This window comes from Delphinus delphis, chromosome 4 (assembly GCF_949987515.2).
Source record: "Delphinus delphis chromosome 4, mDelDel1.2, whole genome shotgun sequence".
NCBI classification, from domain to species: Eukaryota; Metazoa; Chordata; class Mammalia; order Artiodactyla; family Delphinidae; genus Delphinus; species Delphinus delphis.
Window position 1 is genome coordinate 30,377,645 of NC_082686.1, and position 20,943 is coordinate 30,398,587.

The following is a 20,943-nucleotide window of genomic DNA, read 5'->3' on the forward strand; positions in this document are numbered from 1 at the left end:
ATACAGAGTATTAGTGAATATTGAAAATGAATTGACTGAAATCAGATACTTAGAACATATTTCAGAAGAACAAAATGCAATTTATCTTGGCTTCCTCAAATCGTTTTGCAACAAGTTGGAGTGTAATAAAAAGAAGAAGAACCTAAGAGCACATGAGTCATTCTTCTCTGATCTGGATTTTTAATGCTTCACTTATTTTAATTGTCCTGTGTTCTTTTGTAGATAGTAACCTATACGTTTCATGTATATGTGTTGTTTCTGCATAGTATGGTAAGACAATCTTATATAGAAAAATTCAAACTGAACTGATAACAAATGGTCTTCTGGCTGTAAAAAATATTCTTCAATTTTGGTAACAAAAACCGATTATGTATTTCTATATGTTTTGATGTACCAGATCTTAAATTAATCAATCAAAGCAATTTATTAAAGTGTTACAGTGTTTCTACAATGTGGAAGATATTTTAAAACCCTTAGGAGCATAGATTTTGTAGAGAGATCTGGATTCAAAGGAAGATTGCACTTTTTATTAATTTGGGTTAGATATCTAAACTTCAGTTTTCTCATCTGTACAATGGGAGTAATATCAACCACATAAGGCTCTCATAGGATTTAAATGATTTAATGAATTTGTAAAAACTAGAACAATTCCTGACATATAGCAAGTGCTCACCACTTCATAGTAGATATTAAAATTATTATCAGGGATCAGTTAATTTACCTATGTATACCACCTTGCAACTATAATGAGGGCATGATGGAAAGAGTAAAAAATAAATAGATTGGGGTTTTTCAAATTATACCACATCCTTTGGGAATCTGGTATGGAAAAGAAATATTTAATATTTTATATCTTATGTTGTGCAGATTGGCTTCAGATGAGTATTTTATGTTTCTCCAGGAATGCCAACTCAGAAGTGCAATCACAGAGAAGATCATTTGATCACCTTACCCCAATTAGGGTTAATTATAGTCTCCTACACATAGATGTCTTTAGATATCTTAAAATATATATTTATCTGGTAGGCACATTTTGAGCACATAATAATACCATTCCAGGTTTTACATAGATTTCCGTGTACATTTTCTACTTAGCAGCTTGTTTAGAGAAGAAAAAAAAAAAACAGTTGATATTTGGGAAGATATTATAGCTAAGTGCCCATTTAATTTTATGTGTCTTAAACCTTCTAATCTGGCGATGCGGGTGCTTCATTGTTCTAAGCTATTTCTGGCTTTGTCTTAATGAAAACCTAAAAAAAATTTTTTTAGCTAAAGCGCTACTAAAATTGAATTTCCAACTTCTACTAGAATGTTCAGGTTTTAAACATTTTCCTTTTAGAAAAACCAAGTGAGGAATCCATTTCTTCTATAGACACTGCTCACTAAAAGTGTGTTAAATTTAATAGAAATGTAAACTTTTCTCTAATACAGATCTTATCAAACCTCCCAGAAGGTAGTGTCTTTGTTCCCCTTGGACTTATTGTTGTCCATATTACATTTCTGTCTGTAGACTCTTACAGTAACTGTTAGTGTTGAGAGTTTTGGTCATAATCTTGAACCATCACTTGGTATGAGAGTCATATGTGAAGTTATCAGTTTTCCTTGGTCACATTTTATGTCAAATGAGACTGACAGAGTATTCTTTTTAAACATCATTTATGAACTTACCTTCAAGAAAAATCACAAAACATAGACCCCTAAATTCCTTTGTTACAGACATTATTAAATAATGTAGGTAATGTATTGCAAAAAGATGGCACCAGACTGAAATCAATGGTGTGTTTTGTCACCTTTAGTAAGTAAAGTATGAATGCAAAATGATGATGCTTGGTCCAAAATGCCAAATAAATGTAACCAAAGGAATGTCTCTTAAATAAATCTTTTCTCTGTGTGAGGTCATTTGTCATACTCTATACAAGGACAACTTTCTGTGAGATGTGAGGTAACATTTTTCTGCCCTAGGGAACAACAGCAATTGCTAGGTCATTCTCCTTCAAACTACCCTCCTCCAACTTCCCACGCACACCCTTTCTGCCTCTGAGTGACTTTATAGATCACCTAAGGAAAGGCATTTGTAGATGGTTGAGTGTAACATATATGAAGTCAAATCTACCTTCTTCCCTCCAGATGAATAGCCATGACAAAACTCTTCAAGATGAAATGTCCCAGTATCTTCCTTTCTGAGATCTATCTTAAAATTAAAGAGCTTTAAGTCTATATGATTTGTTAATTTCTGCATTATTATTAGGGAGACTTTACTTTCAGAATATTTTCTGTTGTACCCATGTAGGGAAATTTGAAATAGAGATTGGGGGGTGGTGGTGGTGGTGGTGCATTAGAGGAATAAAGTAGGCTTTGTAATCCCTGATTTTAAATCTAATCAGAATGTTTAAAATGAAAAATTTAAAGAATTATAAATTATTTGGCAACATTAAAGATAGATAAGAGAGATATTAATCCAATAAATTTTGTCATTTTCCATGACCACCATATCATCTAAGTTAGACTTGGCCCTTTGGGTTAAAAAAAAAAAAAAAAAAAAAAGCATGTGAACTTGTCTCGCCCTCCCCTCCCCACTTCTTTTCTTAGAGTGGTAAAAGAATAATACATTTAGAAATCATTACTGTGAGAATTCAAGTGATTTAACTTCAGCACGCTAATGCACTTTTTTAAAACAACTAAATAATGTATAAAAAAATTGTGCTGAAATTACTCTTAATGCTTCACAAGAAGAGTGGCTTGTTTTATTCTTCTGCAAGACTATTTCATTACCATAATTTTCAAGCATGCAGAGGTGCCATAAAAACTCTCCTAATTACTTGTGTGTCACTGACCATTTTTTTTTGAAACACACAATATCACATCCATAAGAGGCAAGGGAGCGCTAAATTGAGTGGCAACACCAAAATGTACCACCAGACAAAGGCTCTTCTTCAAACTGCTTCACAAGGCCACGAACAGAAAGAATCTTTTCTAATATTTTCCAGTAGGGGGAACTAAAGACTCACCATCCAGCTTTTAGCTCGGCTCGGGAACCTGCGCGAGTTCTTATAACCCGCCTTGTAATCATCCGAACTAGCATCAAACAACTACCAGCGAGCCTGTGATCACACGTGGGCCGGGCTCCACCGGCCACACCAGTGGCACCCCAGACACTAGCATCCCTTTGATCTAATGTGGGCTGCCTTAATCTTCCCGGTCCTGAATGGCATTCACTTGGTGGGTTCTGCCTTAATTTTCAGGATTTTGTCATCTTTGGGCTGCAATTCAGCTGTTTTTGAGCTTCGTTAGCTCAGTTGGGTTTTCAGGTTTTCCGAACTTCCTTTCAGAGGTGATAGTCTCTGGAGGGTAATAACTTCGGGTACCGGTCCCCCGCACCCAAGCTCCCTGATCTCCTTTCTCCATCCTAAGCGTTTTCTGAACTCCCTGGCATCCCTCAGCCCCGCGTCAAATTCGTCTTTGAGGGGGTCATAAGGCAACTGAGTAACAGAAGAGGGGATGCCACCCCTTCCCCTCCCCCCCCCACCCGGGATTCCTCAGGGGGCCATAGATCTTGGCTAAAACAAGCCAGTGGAGACTACGGATTTCTGTACATCTCCCTCCCCCCTTTTTTGTGCCTTTTTAACGACGGAGAAAGCACCCTGACACAACCTTTCCGCTCCAAGAGGTGGTTATATTGTTTCCTTTCCTTTTCTCCCTCCCGCTCAGCTTCTCATTTTGCTAAAAGGTGAAGAGTGAATGTTTGTGTGATTTTAACGGGTAATGAGGCTGCACCCGGGGTCCTGGACGGATGATCTTTTTCCAGAAAGCGTGTGCATCTCCGTGCATCTCCGGCAGACGGAGGGATGAATAATTAGGAAGGGCTTCCATGAAATCGCTCACCGAGAAAATTACCTGCCCATTAAACGGGACGCGGCGAAGGGCAGGAGGCTAGAGCCCACCTATCCCCTCCCGAGGCGGGAAGCAGGGGGGGACGACGAGGCGCAGAGAAGGGGAAGGAGTTGACCGGTAGCCTCGGCTCCGAATTTGTTAATTTCTGTCCCACTAGGACTCTAGGCTTTCCAGCTCCCCCTTCCCCCACTGCCCAGCGGGCTGGCGGCCCCTGTGCGGGCGGGTGGCGGAGCGTGGAAGTGGAGGCTCCGTGCACCCCCTCATCACCCCCCGCCCCCCTCCCCGGGGCAGACTCCAAGCAGCTTTCATTCCTCCCCTCCCCTCCCGCCTCCTCGCCTTCCCTCTAAGTCCTTCCACCCGCGGCAGCTGCAGGAGGAGGCGGACGCTCTGCTGCGGGGCCGCGGGAGCAGCGGCAGCGGCGGCGGCGGCCGTACCAGGTGGACTGGCGGCTAGACCCGGGCGGGCGGCTGGACCGCGCGCTCCCCTGCTCTCCCGCTCCTGGGCCCCTGGGCTCACCCGCCCCGCTCCGCTCCCGCCCGCCGCCTGCCGCCGCCCGAGTTCACAGCCGCTCGGAGGCGGCACCGCGGGGGGGTGGCAGCAGCCTCAGCCCTGCCCCTCGATCCCTCCCGCCTTCCCTCCCTCCCTGCAGCCCCACCACGTAGGAGTTCGGATTCTCCACCCGCCTCGTCCCTATTTCCCTTTGCCTCTCTTTCGGGAACGAGAGAGGTGGAGGGAGGCAACGAGGTTGCAAAGGAGAGGGCCGCCAAATCGGCCCGCCTGCAAAGTGTTGCTTTGACACATCCTTATTATGGAAGTTTAGTGAAAAAACTCTGGACGTGGAGCTGCTACCCAGACGGAGACCGGGGGAAAGGAAACCAGTGGGCAGGCCAATGTTTTTTTTCGGCAGCGCGCTGGCAAGTTTGTGGAACACTTTCTAGGAATTAGGTCTTTTTCCTCTCCCGTCATCTTCTTGACTTCTGAAGAACGAACTTGGCTTTGGATTGCCATGAAGCCTGAGGAGAGGGGGTTAGACACACTTGAATAATCCCTCCGGCTGGGCTGAATTCGTGGGAATTTAGGAAGCCACAGTGAGGAAATACAGCAGCCTTGGGAGTGCTCTCTGTTAATTTGGATGGATCTAAATGTGCCCCATTCAAGACCTCTCCACTAACCCCTTCTGATCTTGCCATTTGCTCTTCTTGACTTAATTAGCAGCTAGAAAAGTCTAAACTTTGGACCTACCTCTTTTTTTGATACTTATTTTTGTACTTTTGCTCTCTGGGATTGGTTTCTTAAACAATCTGGATCCTTTTTAATATGTCAAAATGAGTCGGCTGATGTTTACACAACTACTGCTCTGTGGATTTTTATATGTTCGGGTTGATGGTAAGTTAAAATGTTTCTATCCTGTCCCTCCCCCCCCCAAAAAAAAACCCCAACATTTCTTTCTGAGTTGGATGTGGGCTATAAATAAAATGACATTATATCCTTTGGTCCCTTTTGGCCAGGCATGGGGGCTTTGGGGGAAGCAGAGGTTTTAAGTCTTTTGTTTCTAAACTGCTGCAGATGGAACGTGTTAGGAGTCACCTATTGTTGTAATTTACTTAATTAATTGAGGAGTTGGGTAATAAATGATGGGCTCTCAGTTTTGTTAGAAAAAGAAATATGAAAGTAAGTCTCATGAACGAGTCTAATACTCTTGTGCTTGTTCTCCATTTGGGGTTTGTTCTTGTACCTGAACTTTGGCTTAGAAATTCAAGTGAAGTAAGTAATAGATACCCCAGTGAAGGTGCAGTAGGTTAGGAATTTGAGTCAGGGATCTCAGGGATCAATGTGTATCACCTGCGTGCTGGTAAGTGCTCTCCTAGCGTGATATCAGAATGAAGATTTAGATCATAGGGAGAAAACTGTCAAAAGTAAGACAGGGCGAGGCTCCAGGAAGGGGGAAGCAGAAGCTGTGGGCTGGCTGTGGGTACGGAACGCTCAGCTCAGTCCCTAGTGGCAAACACAATGGGGATCTGAAACAGGTGCTGTAGGTGTCTCCCTCTAGGTTGAGTCAGTCTGTCAAGCAGACAGCATTCTGCCTCTGATTCTCCTGTCTTTTGTTCAGATTTGGTTTCCTGGGGTATTTTCATAGGATGTCAGTTTCCTGTGGGAGGATTGCAAAATCCTTTTTTGTAGCTCTTTTGAATGATGAGTGGAAGGAATCGTTAACATGCTTTTTTGTTTGTTTGTTCCAAAGAAGAAAGTCAAAAGAACAATTTGGTATTAACCTAGCGACTTTAATTTTCACATCAATGGAAATAATTGGTCTAAAGAGAAGATTAGAGCATGATATTTTTGCCTGCATGTGTGGATTGTAGTACTTTAGATTTTTAATTACTGTACTTATAAATAATCTGAGGTGTATTGGTCCAGATACTTGAGCCATTATAGTAGCTTGTTGCTACATAAACTTTCCTCCAGTATTTGCATTGTGGACGAAGTCATTATTTGGGACACTGCCTATTTTTGCCCGCCTGTAGGAGCTAACTTTGTTCCTGGCAGCGGCTGTTGCACAGAGCCCCATGTATCAGACTCAAAAAGGAAGCCCTTCTATAAACATGAGGCAAGAAGGATGAGTTTACCTTCAGTCAAGTGGCTGTTTTCAATCCTGGACTACATAAGTACCCATGCCCCCCAGCGATAGTAGGCGAGCGTTCATGTGGGCACACTGCTTTTTTCTTTTTTCCCTTCTAAGTAGTAGATGTATAGGAGTAAATCACTGTGAATTCTACTGTGGCAATATCTCTAATCATATCTAATCATTCACCAGACATTTTCTTCTTCAATACATTTACCTTTGTAATACATTTAGATGACAATCACAAAAAGGTTTTGTCCCAAGTGTTTTGATTGTCACAATAAGACTTTAATATAACTTTTTGGATATGTCCTCACAAACCATGAATTTATATACTGCAATGCCAGAAATGCATTATAAACTATATATTAGATTACAGAACTATCACCAAGTTGTTGTTTTTTTTTTCAGTCGTTGTGTAGCTAGCTGGAATACAATTAAATTGCTCAGTGGAAGTGACAGAGGGAATCAGAAGAGCTTGGTGTTACAGAATGTAATTAATGTACCAGGGTGTTTGGAGATATATGAAACAAATGCAATTAACCACCTTGCTGCTGGAACAGCAGTAGCAAGACATCATTTCTCCCCTTCCCTCCCTCCTTCGTATCCTAGCTCCCTCCCTTCTTTCCCGCTCTCCACTCACCTTGCCCTTCCTGTCCCACAGATACACCTAGGACCTTTGTTCTGTTTTAACATTATAGGATAAGGGGGTAATTTGTGTCTGGGCCATAACTGTGCAGCAACGTTCATAGTAATGTAGTGAAAAATGCCCAAGATTGAGGAGTTGAAAAGGTAGTATTAAATTCTTGTGTGTGTGAAACTAGTTTTTGTATTTAGCATCTACTATGTCCAAAGCAATGGAAACTGTGGACACTTACTGAATTAGTATGCAAGTCATATGTTTGACATTGGATTGCCCTTGGTTTACCCCCTAATGATGACAGCCCCTCCATGGGGATTGTTAAAAATTTGGGATGTAGACAACACTGCCCTCTAGGCTATTTCAACACACTGGGATTGTGTGTTTACATATATAATGAGGGGGTTGTTTGTAGGATCTCTAAGCCTTCTTACTTTTCCAGGGTTCTATGATTTCTAGTTACTTATTATCCTTCTTAGAAGTGTGTGCTTATTCTCCCCATGAATTTCAAATTTAGAGAAGCTTGTACCATTTGAAAGATATACTGACTCTCCTTGTGCTAGACACAGAAATTAATTTTATTCAGTGACAAATGATACATAGATTTGCATTGAAATTTGCTTGGTGGGTTATTTATATGTGCATTTTTATAGTATATGAAAAATGTTAGAGTTTTGCATCCTCATGAAAGTTATGTGCCATTATTATTTATGATTTTTCTGTATCTTGTGTCTGTAGGAATCTGTAGAGAATAAATATTAAGTTAATTGAGAACTACAGGCAAACTTTTCTATTTGGGATGTAAATAAAGATTATCTCATTCGATACAGATTAATTAACCAAATGCAGATTTTTCCTTACTATTATGTATGAGAATATGTATTGAATTTAGCCTTTGTTCTCCAGATTTTCTTTATTTTTAAATAAGAATATGGTTTTGTAATCATTTACAGGGAACTAATATGAACTGTCACAAGACTGTTGGATTACATCTATATTAAATACATTGTGTCAGTTCAATAATTTTACAATACTGGTGAAAAGATGTTTTGCCTCTCACTGCTGTGGCCTCTCCCGTTGCGGAGCATGGGCTCCAGACGCGCAGGCTCAGCGGCCATGGCTCACGGGCCCAGCCACTCCGTGGCATGTGGGATCTTCCCGGACCGGGGCACGAACCCGTGTCCCCTGCATTGGCAGGTGGACTCTCAATCACTGCACCAACAGGGAAGCCCGAAAAGATGTTTTTGAGATGAAAATATTTCTTGTCTTTAATCCTTAACTGTTCTAAAATGAAAATGGCACTTGTGATATTTGGAGAGATAAAGATGATACGTGTGCATGGTGCAGATATATAATCTCATATAGGTTTATAGGTTTTGCTAAAGTGCTTCTTTCAGTAATGGACTCATTATTGTAGCCGTATGTAGTCCATTTCAGAACTTAAATTGCATATAAGTAACCTGAAATTTCTTCTTGCAACTATACACTAATACCACGTTTGAATTGGCTTTGTTTGAATAACCTTTGATTCTAGGCAACATGTGGACCATAAACCAAAAAGATTTCTTAATACATAGAGAAAAGAGTATCTTAAAGAAAAAAAAGGTCATGATTATACCAAAAAAAAAAAAAAAAATTCTAGTTATTGCATCCTTGAGCAACCTGTATAAAATAGCATCTTTGCTAATAAAAATATGGATATGTAAGAACATTGCCTACATTTGGATACATATATAGTAATGAAGGGAGCTTACGTATGTAGGATGTGTGTGTTCAGTAATATCTGCTTCAGTAGCTCCTGCAGTCCATAGGAGTTATTTATTTATTTACTTCCTATGTGCAATTTGATTTTTGAAGAGTTAGAAAAAACAGATTTTCCTTTTTTTTTTTTTTTCCCCCGGTACGCAGGCCCCTCACTGTTGTGGCCTCTCCCGTTGCGGAGCGCAGGCTCCGGACGCGCAGGCCCAGCGGCCATGGCTCACGGGCCCAGCCGCTCCGCGGCATGTGAGATCCTCCTGGACCGGGGTACGAACCCGTGTCCCCTGCATCAGCAGGGGAACTCTCAATCACTGCGCCACCAGGGAAGCCCAGATTTTCCTTTTACTTATTTCTATTCCTAGCTCTCCTCCTACTCCTCCTGTACCACCTCTTTCTCTTCTTCCTTCATTTCTTCCTTCCCCTCCTTCTTTTTTGGACCCAGTGGAAGGAATTAAAGAAATATTTGAAGAATGAAGAAAATAGGTGAGAGGTTTCTTGGATAACAATTTAGAAAATCTGCATTTAAAGGAGATATGTTAATAATATTTTAACTTTGGATATACCCAGTTGGGGTCTTGACTCATCATTTTTCTTTTACAATCCTGTAGAGCTTGATGCAAACTTATATAGTTCTTTTTCCAGTTTAGGCAGACAGACGTCTACAGACCTGAGTTCTAGCAGAAAGTTATAGAGTGCTATATTAGAGATTTATTTTCAAAGAGAAGTATTGTTATGCTTCTTACAGTGTTTCCAGGTATAGCCCTGCCAACCTAAATCAATACATTGATGTTGTTAATGATTTTCTTCTTTTTTAAATTATTGAGTGAAGCATGAATGAATGATGGCATAAAGTCTTTTAAGGGGAAATTTCCATAAACTCTGGCAATGTTTCAGCATAGCAGAAATCTAATATAGCATCTAAAGTGCAGCATATTCACCCAAAAAACCTGTCTCTAACCAAACAACACTGGAGTGATCTAGGCCTCAATCCTTAGTGTTTTTTCCTCCATTTGCACCTAATCCTTAATGTCTTTCATCTGGTCGCATGGGTTTTAAATACTTCTTTATTCTGATACTTCTCAAATTGCCCTAATCACTTGTGGAAGAATGTAAATTCCATGAGAGTACAACTTGGCTCTTCTATTTACCATGGTATCTCCAGCGCCCGTACATTACTTAACATATCCAGCTGACTACATGACATCTTTGCTTGATATCTAAGAAGAATATATCAGACTTGGATAGTAACTAGATTTGTTGTGGTGATCATTTCCCAATGTATACAAATAGCGAGTCATTGTGTTCTACACCTGAAACTAATATAATGTTGTATGTCAATTATACCTCAATAAAATAATTTTTAAAATGAATATACCAAACTCAAGCCAGGGATAGAATTGGCTTCTCCTTCCAGTCATCTCCAGCTCAGTGAATGGCATCACTATTCACAGTTTTATCATGACCCAAAACTAGGAATCATTTTTGACTTGTTCTCACAGCCCATATCTGACTTGTTAGTAAATCCTTTGAAGTATACCCTGATACCTAAAATTTTATGCGTGTGTTTGTGAGTGTTTCCCCAACATTTTAATATAAGCATTTTCAAACATGCAACATAGCTGAATTTTACAGTGAACACTCATATTGCCATGTAGATTCTACCGTTTTTTACTATACTTGATTACCACATATCTATCCGTTTACCCATTCCTCTAGGCAACCATTAATTCATCTTCTTGTTTTGATGCATTTTCAAATAGATTCCAAATGTTTCTTACTAATTCAACCACTACCATCCTGGTCAAAACCTGGACTATTGGAATAATCTGATAAATGATCATCCTGCTTCCATTTCTGTTCTTCCTATCCCCACACCTTACCTCCAACCAGTTAGTTCTCCGCCCAGTAGCCACAGGGACCTTTCAAAAGCATGTAAATAAGATAATGGCAGCACCTTGCTCAGAAGCTTCTAATGGCTTCCACTGATAACTCTTCGCAGTAGTTTACAGGACTCTTCAAATTCAGGTCCCTCACTGCCTCTCTGACCTCATCTGTTCACACTCCCTACTGGAACCTAGGTTTAGACCTTGCTTTTTGATGTTTTGTTCCTGACTCAGGGCTTTTGCATTTGTTCTTTCTTTCACCTGAAATGTGCTTCCCCTGATCATTGCATGGGTGTTTTTCAATTGGTTTAATGAGTCCCTATCCAATATCATCTCTTCAGATATATGGACCACCTAATGTAAAAATGCTCCCCTCAAAACACTATTGGACTACCCCCCTTACCTATCTTAATATTTTTCTGAGCTCTTATCACCTTCTTAAAGTTTATGTGGGTGTGTGAGCACGTGTCCACACGCACATGCACGTGTTTGTATAAACAACCTTGAAGGCACCCACATTGTACCCTACTTGCGAGCTAAGAAGTTAGACTGCTACAACTTCATGAATGCTGGCAAAGGACATGAAACTCCTGGGTCACAGGTGGTAGATTTCATTAGTTATGTCACAGCAAGCAGCATGACTTCATGTGTGTATAGATTTACCTTTCCCCTGAAGACCCTTAGGGGCAATGCAGTGGGGGCCAGGTAGATGGTGCACACACAAAGCTGACGAGCCCTGAGCTTGGGAACCAGGATATTTTATAGTGGACGATAAGGAAATCTGCCTAACCTTTGGCCTGGAGGGAAACATTGTCTTGACTATATTAGACAGTAAGCAAATCTTGACTATATTAGACAGTAAGCCTTCTGTTCTGAAGGGAGACCGTCTAGAGTTTAGAAGACTGTTAGCTGTATGCATATGTTAGTATGATTATTGTCTGCTTCTTCTACTGAGCTCCTAGGGCATGGACTTTCCTTGTCTATTTGTTTACCTGTGTTCCTCCAGTGCCTAGAGCACAGGATGACACATAGTAGAATCAAGTATTTGTTGAATAAATGAAAATGTGCTTATGGAGTGCTTTTGAGATGTTTATTTTCATGCCCTAGCCCAACATGTGAAACGTTTACCATTTGAACTAGGTTTATTTATTTATTTGGGGGTGTGTATTTGTGTTTGTCTCTCATTCTCTCTCTCTCTCTTTAGAGAGAGAGAGTTATCAAACATGCATATTTTGACATAAATGACATCATGATTTCTGATGATTTAGTATTCCACCTTTCACCTGGCAGGAGATATAGAATTGACTATTTGCTTTGATATGTCTCTTTTCTAACCAAGAGTATTTTCAACAATGGTGTGACTTACATGATGGTCACTCCCAATCTCCATACTAACACTGTTGGATGTTTCAGCACACTGTTGAGTGGTGTATATATTTTGACAGGGCACTCCTTCAAATGATTCTAATGTACCTTAATAGGACCACATACACTCTTATCTGACTAAGGCATTTTGACTTATACAATGATATCTAGTCCAAAAAGTGAGACTTTTCTTCACCTTTGGGGCAACTTTTCATTTAAGCATTAGCAACAGATAAAAATGATTACTTTAGTTCAGGCATAGAATTAAAAAGAATACTTTAAAAATTGGTCTCCAATTATATAGCTCACTAATACTTGAAAAAGAAGAGGAAGATTAAAATACCTGCAGCAACTGGAATTACCCTACCCTATCTACTGTTATAATCATCATGTCTAGGACCCTATTTACCATCACTGATACTAAACTGAGATATACCCAGGAATTTGGCAGGTAGGACCCTCTTTATAGACCTACTTTTGATTTTAAGAAAATAACTCAAAGGAATCTTACCGGAAAATTTATTTTTTAAAACTGAGATAAAGCAAACATAGACATTCTCTAAATTTTGCTGCTTAAATATTTTCCCCCAACAACTTCACTGAAATGATTGAAATATAATTCACATTATATTTCACAAACAAGTTACTCATGTAAAGTGTACAATTCAGTGGTTTTTAGTGTATTCAGAGAATTGTGCAACCATAACTACAATCCAATTTTAGAACATTTTTGTCATCCAAAAAAAGAAGCCAAGTGTTCTGCTCCTTATCTGCCATCCCTTCCCCAGCCTGAGGAAGCCACCAGTCAACTTTCTGTCTCTGTAGATTTGTCTATTTTGGACATTTCATGCAAATAGAATCTTACAATATATGGTCTTTTGTGACTGGCTTCTTTCCCTTCATCTAATGTTTTCAAGGGTCATCCATGTTGTAGTGTATATCAGTACTTCATTCTTTTTTATTGCTGAATAGTATTCCACATCATTTATTCTTTGAATTATCAGTTCATGGACATTTAGGTTGTTTCCACTTTGGGTCTATTATAAAGATCGTTGCTATGAACATTTGTGTATTAATCTTTGTGAACACGTATGTTTTCATTTCTCTTGGGTGTATAACTGGAGTGGACTTGCTGGTTCATATGGTAATTCTGTGTTTAACCTTTTGAGGAACTGCAAGACTGTTTTCCAAAGCAACTATACCATTTTACGTTCCCACTCGCAATGTATGAGGTAAATATATTCTTTCAATTCACCATGGAAAGAAAATGTTGAACGGCCTTTACAAGTTGGATATAAGTTTGTAGTGAGACAATTTTATATGATAATAATATGCTTTAAGTTTCCAGTAGTCCTAATTTCTTTCTTTTTTTAAAAATTATTTATTTATTTTTATTTTTGGCTGGTTGGGTCTTCCTTGCTGCACGTGAGCTTTCTCTATTTGGAGTGAGTGGGGGCTACTCTTGTTTGCAGTGTGCAGGCTTCTCATTGTGGTGGCTTCTCTTGTTGAGGAGCACAGCCTCTAGGTGTGCAGGCTTCAGTAGCTGTGGCACACAGGCTCAGTAGTTGTGGCTCGCGGGCTCTAGAGTGCAGGCTCGGTAGTTGTGGCGCACGGGCTTAGTTGCTCTGCGGCACGTGGGATCTTCCCGGAACAGGGCTTGAACCCGTGTCCCCTTGCATGGGCAGGCAGATTCTTAACCACTGCACCACCAGGGAAGTCCAGTCCTAATTTCTAATCCCTTCAGTGATTATCTTCTCAATGTTCTTCAGTTGTCCTGTAAAGTTTTACAAATGAAATTAACCCAAATTGAAATTGTCACTTTTAGCAGAGACTTCAACAATATTAAATGTAAATCACAGAATGATAACATCTCAGAGCTAGAAGAAGTTTTCGCAGTTTTGTGGTACAATTCTCTTGTTGGTTGGACAGATGGAGAATAAAAAATTAATTTTTATTGGAGTATAGTTGCTTTACAATTTTGTGTTAGTTTCTACTGTACAGCAAAGTAAATCAGCTGTATGCATACATATATCCCCTCTCTTTTGGATTTCCTTCCCATTTAGGTCACCACAAAGCATTAGTAGAGTTCCCTGAGCTATACAGTATGTTCTCATTAGTTATCTATTTTATACATAATATCAATAGTGTATCTATGTCAATCCCAATAACCCAATTAATCCCACCCTCCCCTTCCCCCCTTGGTGACCATACATTTGTTCTCTACGTCTGTGTCTCTATTTCTGCTTTGCAAATAAGATCATCTATACCATTTTTCTAGATTCCACGTATATGCATTAACATACGATATTTGTTTTTCTCTTTCTGACTTACTTCACCCTGTATGACAGTCTCTAGGTCCATCCACATCTCTAAAAATGACCCAATTTCATTCCTTTTTATGGCTGAGTAATATTCCATTGTATATATGTACCACATCTTCTTTATCCATTCCTCTGTCGATGGACATTTAGGTTGCTTCCATGTCCTGGTTATTGTAAATAGTGCTGCAGTGAACATTGGGGTGCATGTGTGAAGCTCAGAGTTTTTATGTGCCTTGTCACATAGCCTATTGCTGCTTAGTAGTAGAGCTGAAACTAGAGTCCAGGGATGTTTTTTATCTCTATACCACACTTCTCTCAAAAGACTATTTCCAGCTTCTCAACCCTGGAACTCCTTAACAAGAGTTCCAGGCTCTTGTAACTAACCGAAAATGGCCAGCTGTTTTCCGAACATGTCAACAAGGGAATTAGCTTGAGATACCTTGAGGTTATTCATTTGATTCAGCACATGCTTATTGAGCACCTATTTATAAACAAAGCACCTTGCTGAGGGCTCTGTGAGGGACATAATGAAGTTAAATAGTTCCCACCTTCAAGGAGATGATTCTTTAGTAGGGAAGATAACAAATATTCAAGTCACTAAAATAATAGTATCCGGTAATAGCAGGGAGCAGGGTGTGGGGTTGAAGGAACACACAACATAGTCTGGGAACTCAGAGAACGAATAGATGATTTCCAGCTAGTGCAATCTGGGAAGAGTCAACACCAAATGGGTCACTTAATGTGGGCCTTAGAAGAAGAGTGAACTTTTTTTTTTTTTTTTTTTTTTTTTTTTTTTTTTGGTACGCGGGCCTCTCACTGTTGTGGCCTCTCCCGTTGCAGAGCACAGTCTCCGGAGGCGCAGGCTCAGCGGCCATGGCTCACGGGGCCAGCCGCTCCGCGGCATGTGTGGGATCTTGCCGGACCGGGGCACGAACCCGTGTCCGCTGCACCGGCAGGAGGACTCTCAACCACTGCGCCACCAGGGAAGCCCAAGAGTGAACTTTTAATAGACAGAAAGATTGGAAATTGCATTCCAGCAAAAGGAATAGCAGGAGGAATGGCATGGAGATGACAAAGGTGTGCTAGGGGAAAGGCAAGGAGTCTAGTTTAATTGTAACATAGTTGTATGGAGGGGCAGTGTGAGATAATTACTGAAAGGCAGTCAACAAACACTACTGAGTGAATAAGAGCAAATAATTTAACCATTCTGAGTGTACTTATCTTTAAAATTGGCATTATAATAGTGTCTTCTCAAATAGCTGATATGAGGAATAGATGAATATATATTAATCACACACACACACACATATATATACCCATGTATGTATATATATGTATATGGAACATATGTGTGCATATATATTGATATGTTATCATATATGGAATTAGATGTGTATATATATGTAATATACATCTGTATGTTACATATATATGTTATATGTGTAGAAATTATATTAAAATGCTTTGAACAGTGCCTGGTACTTACTAAACCCCAATTAAGTGTTATTTATTATTATTTTTTAGTAGTAGTAGTATTTTTATTCTATTGGTATTCCTTTCCTAGTATGGAGTAGAAGTAAATTTAAGAGGACTTTTTCTATCAGGCTAATCATGAACTACATTTGAGATGCGTTTCACGAAGATTTTCATATAACCTTTCAAGCATGAGTCTTCAGGTGACTAAATAAGAACTTTTGTTGCCTCTTAAGGGGACTCATCTGTGTCCACACCTATGCAACCGTGACAAACGTGCTATGACATGTATGTTTCCATTGCATCATGTGCTGATTACAGAGCAAATGGGATTCCCAAGTGAGTGGTATTATGAATGAAAGGAATAAACAAGAGAGGCATACTACAAATAGAAATTTGTTAACAAACAGAACATGCTAGTAAAACCCTGCGTTTTGGTTCACATTTACTGATTTACGTCTTTTACTTGGTGCTTTTGATATAAAGTATCATGAAGATAAATCTTTCAAGAGACAAAGCTTATTGAATTCCAAGTAAACACTTCTAGTACAGAAAATATTTAAAAATTAACATTGTCTCCACTCAACATTTTTTTCCTGAATAGCCCACTTATCTTTCTTACATCTAGTATAGACATCATTGATTCTAATACTTTTTACAATTATCCATTAACCAGATTTGCATATTGAGTGGTTGTGTATATATCAAGGATAACCTGACTAAAGCAAAATCATTGCTATTGTGGAAGGGATACACCATGGGTGTCCAGAAGCTGTGGACTCCAGTTTAAGCTTTACCACTAATTAATGGTAGGACTTAAGATTCTTATATAAAAAAAATAGATATTTGACCGTGTACTCTTCAACGTCTCAGGCTTAAGTTCTCTTACTGTAAGTCATTTTGTTAAATGTCCTATCATTTGCATTATGTTTGAGTACAATTAAAGGGGAAAATTTATCCTGGAAAAAAATTATCCCAAACCATAAATATCCATCTTTGAAAATAATGAGTTATTGTGCAGTCTGCATGGGGGCTGTATTTTGATATGGGCTTAATGATTTGATTATGGATAATAGTCAAAATCCACTAGCCTTATGATTCACATCCACTTTCATTCGTTAATGACCAATGGTACTTACTGTTTCTTTATGAATAAATGGAATTCAAAAATTAAATACTAAAATAACAATAGTCTTAAGCCAATGTACTTACTAGTTTATGGCCACTGTGACTAGAACTGTATGTGATACGGCAGTCTTAGCTCAGGAGAGGGGTTAACAGCCACTTTTTTTTTTTTTTTTTTTTTTTTTTTTGCGGTATGCGGGCATCTCACTGTTGTGGCCTCTCCCGTTGCGGAGCACAGGCTCCGGACGCGCAGGCTCAGCGGCCATGGCACACGGGCCCAGCTGCTCCGTGGCATGTGGGATCTTCCCGGACCGGGGCACAAACCCGCGTCCCCTGCATCGGCAAGCGGACTCTCAACCACTGCGCCACCTGGGAAGCCCAATAGCCACTTTTTAATTTCTGTTGTAAGGATTGATGTGGGATCTCTTCCCCTAGTTTTTGGTCCCAAGCCTTTTTGGAAATGAACTGGAGAACATGGAATATAACTCAACTGTTTCATTACACTGCTTTTCAAGCTTAAGCAAAGAACAAGGAAACAATTTGGTATTTAAAGGATTTGTCCAAAACCTGTGCAACGGTTATAACCAATTTAAATGTTCATAAGTAAGAACAAAAAAGGGAGAACTTTTGACTTTCAAAAAAATTAAGTCAAGAGGTTTTCTTTATAAAGAAAAGGTTATAAATTTTATAAATCAATGTTATAGCCATACTTTAAAGTTTAACAATATATACTTACAATAAATACTAGCAAATGCTCGAATACAATAAATACTAGCAAATGCTCGAACGTAGTTTTCAGGGTTACAGTAAATTAAGGGAAATTCAGGATGAACCTAGCAATAGGCATTCTAAGTTGAGTTTTGTATCTCTTTATTTTAAAGTGAACTTTAATGTGTGGTCAAATAATGAGTAGTTATTGAAAACTGAGTTAATTGTTGATCTATTAAAACTAGAGCAGGCATTTCAGCTTCCCCACCTTAAATATGCAACAGCTTGTTCATTCTAAAACACCTTTGCATGTCAACAACTACAAGATGCCTTCACCCAAATGCAAATTATGCGAACCCCTCCCTAACTGCATCTGCATCATTGATTAGAGGAGATACAGAGTAAGAAGAATGTTACCTTTCAAAAAGAAAGTGCCCGGTAACTTAACATACCTCAGCATTTTTTTCATTCAAAATGGGCTGTGAGGATACTTTTCTTCGAAGCAGTGATAATCTCAAGAGTTAAAAACTAACAATGAAAATGTATTTCCATGGTACCTGAGCCCTGTACTCACAAATCTTCAAGCTGTTATTCAGTTGAGGTTTGCAGCCTCCTTTTCTTCTCACAAATGCTGTTGAATAACTTCATCAGAAAAGAAAGTGCTAACAGAGTTCACAGGGGAGTTCCTCACTGGCTATCCTGAAAACTTGTAGGTGATTCTGCAGCTAAGTACAAAAGTCTTTAAGAGTTTCAATTCGCCTTTGTGATTTGAAAGCCTGGATAATGCGAGCTTGTAATACAAAATGAAAGAATAAAGAATGGGAAAAATATGTACACCTTTGGGTACAGATTTTGGGCAGAGATACCTCTTATCCCCCCCTGCCCCATACACACATGACTGTAAGATATGAATAAACTTCTGAGTTGTTTGATACCTGCCCTCTACTCACAATCCATCAGACAACTGTTATTTTATGAAGAACATTTCCTGGGCTATGAATTATTATTGTACTTTTCTGTTAAACTGTAACACCTGTGATGTTCACCAGTTGGATCTTATGAAACTCCCCAGATTTTTGAGCTGCTCAGTAAAAGCGTCTCATCATGTTAAATTTAAATTCCAAGTTCGTGTAACTTTTCTTTTCAGAAAGTGGTTTTTATCTTTCTAAGCAGCAACTAAGCATGGCATGCAAATAAGACAACTAGGCAATTGCTTTTATAGTCTATCTTTCTCAGGGTGCCATTCAAAGCTTTCTGAACTTGGGGTGTTACAGGAGTTTATGTGTGATCTTTGCATTTGAAATAGTCCAGGAAGTGCAAGGATATACCTGGGAGAGGCAGTCTCTAGGAACAATGAGGAGTGAGGGGGTGTTGGAAAAGTGAAAAACGGAACATTTGAACGAAATGAATCGGACCAGCATTTGAAACTCTGCTATATAGCAAGCGGACAAGCTGATATTTAGTTCTATGGATTGTTAACATTCATATAAAACAGAATTATTTAGCATTTACTGAATCCTTTTTGATAATCAATTTGGGATCAGATGCAAAAGAACATGTGTCTGGCTTTGTATGACCCCAAATTCTTCCGTTTTCCTTTTGAGCAGATGACATGGCTTCTTTGCTGTCTGATATTGGTTGCTAGGAGAAGTGCACTGGTCTGGTCCCCTCTTATCCAGCAGTAAAACTAAAGAGTGTATTGAATAAGAAAAAGAGAGGCGGAACACAGTACAGGCCATGAATCATGACTTGTCTCCAATATGTCCACTTTGCTCCCATTTTTTTCCCCTTTAAACACTTTTGTTTTTACCAATGATGCTTTCTTTCAGCTGCTATCTATAATCCTTTTGGAGCCTGAGGGGAAGAGGGTTGCTAAAGGGAGGCTGTGCTGCTAAGAAGTCCACTCAGCCCTAATAAAAGCCTTGAGAGTTATTCATGGGGCCACATTAGTGAGAATGCCCTACTCAGTGAATAGCATCAGTCAGCTGCCTTTGAAATCCAGTGATTAATACCTTCTGTTTTTAAGGGGGGGGGGGGGAGGCAGACAGGAAAGGTCTTCATACTACTTTGGCTCTTTTGCAAATTAGATCTTATATATTGTCAATGCTTTTGAAAAAGAAGTTGCTAAATTTTCAATACCACCAGTAGTCGTTAAAAAAAATAGTGTTTCATGAACTGTTAATAGTGGCTATTGTCAGATACAACTGAAATGGTAAAAATGTCCCAAATGAACGCTTATAGGAAAATCAGTTAGCCATTCTTATATTTTGGCAATGTTTTATGATGACCATCAAACTAAAAGCATGATGTTAAGTGATTATATTCAAAATGTTGTCTACACCGATCTATTTCACAGCATCCAAATCACGTTTTTGTTTGTTTGATAAAGAAACTAATTACAATACACTTGAGATTTTAGAGAAACATCTAATGAGAAAATGTTAAGGGTGGCAGGTGTTTGTTTCCCGTGAGCACTTGGATATAAGGGGCAGTCAATGATTTACAAAGAAGTTCTTATATATTGATATGTATATATATATATATATATATATATGTATACATATATATATATACATATATATATTTATATCTATAGGCTAGTTTAGCATAAGGGATTTGGGATGTTATCATTATAATCCATCCCTATGACCTCTCTTTATATATTTTGATTGCATTGAGTACATGGCACAGCTCAAATAAAGTTGTGTAAGGTTTAGAAAGCTTGCCTATCATCTGAGGTGCATAGATAGAAAAGCTTCTGGTTTTGGTGCCCTGTGTAGGCAACTAGAAAATGTAAGGTGGTGCTTCTTCATACTGTTTTTCAGCATGATTCTAATGTCATCCAGGCTGTTATTATTTAGATGGTAATTTAAGCCAAGCCTCAGTGTTCTTTTAAAATTATTCTAATTCTTCTGTTCATTTTACATTTATTTTTGATGTAGCAGCTTAGTCTGGCTCTTCAATATGTACTCATGTTCATTAAAAAGGCTTCACTGGAGTCTGAATATGAGAACAAACAACATTTAAAGAACTCGGCATGATGCCTCCTGTAACCTGTTTGTGACTCTGTGGAAGTGAAATATCTTGTTAAGAGGTGGTAATACCCAAGGGCAATCAGAGATAAAAATGTAACGACTTGGTGGGTGATGTCTAGAG

General features: G+C 39.1%; 1 protein-coding gene across 1 annotated transcript in view; it reads left to right on the top strand.

Annotated features, from left to right (window-relative positions):
- Positions 1-4,645: 4,645 nt before the first annotated feature.
- The window catches only part of ROBO2 (roundabout guidance receptor 2), a 582,138-nt gene continuing 565,840 nt past the window's right edge, over positions 4,646-20,943 (top strand). Inside the window, exon 1 of the mRNA XM_060010476.1 lies at positions 4,646-5,277. Within this exon, the coding sequence (XP_059866459.1) occupies positions 5,217-5,277 (61 nt within the window). The 5' untranslated portion in view covers positions 4,646-5,216. The remainder of the gene's footprint in view (positions 5,278-20,943) is intronic.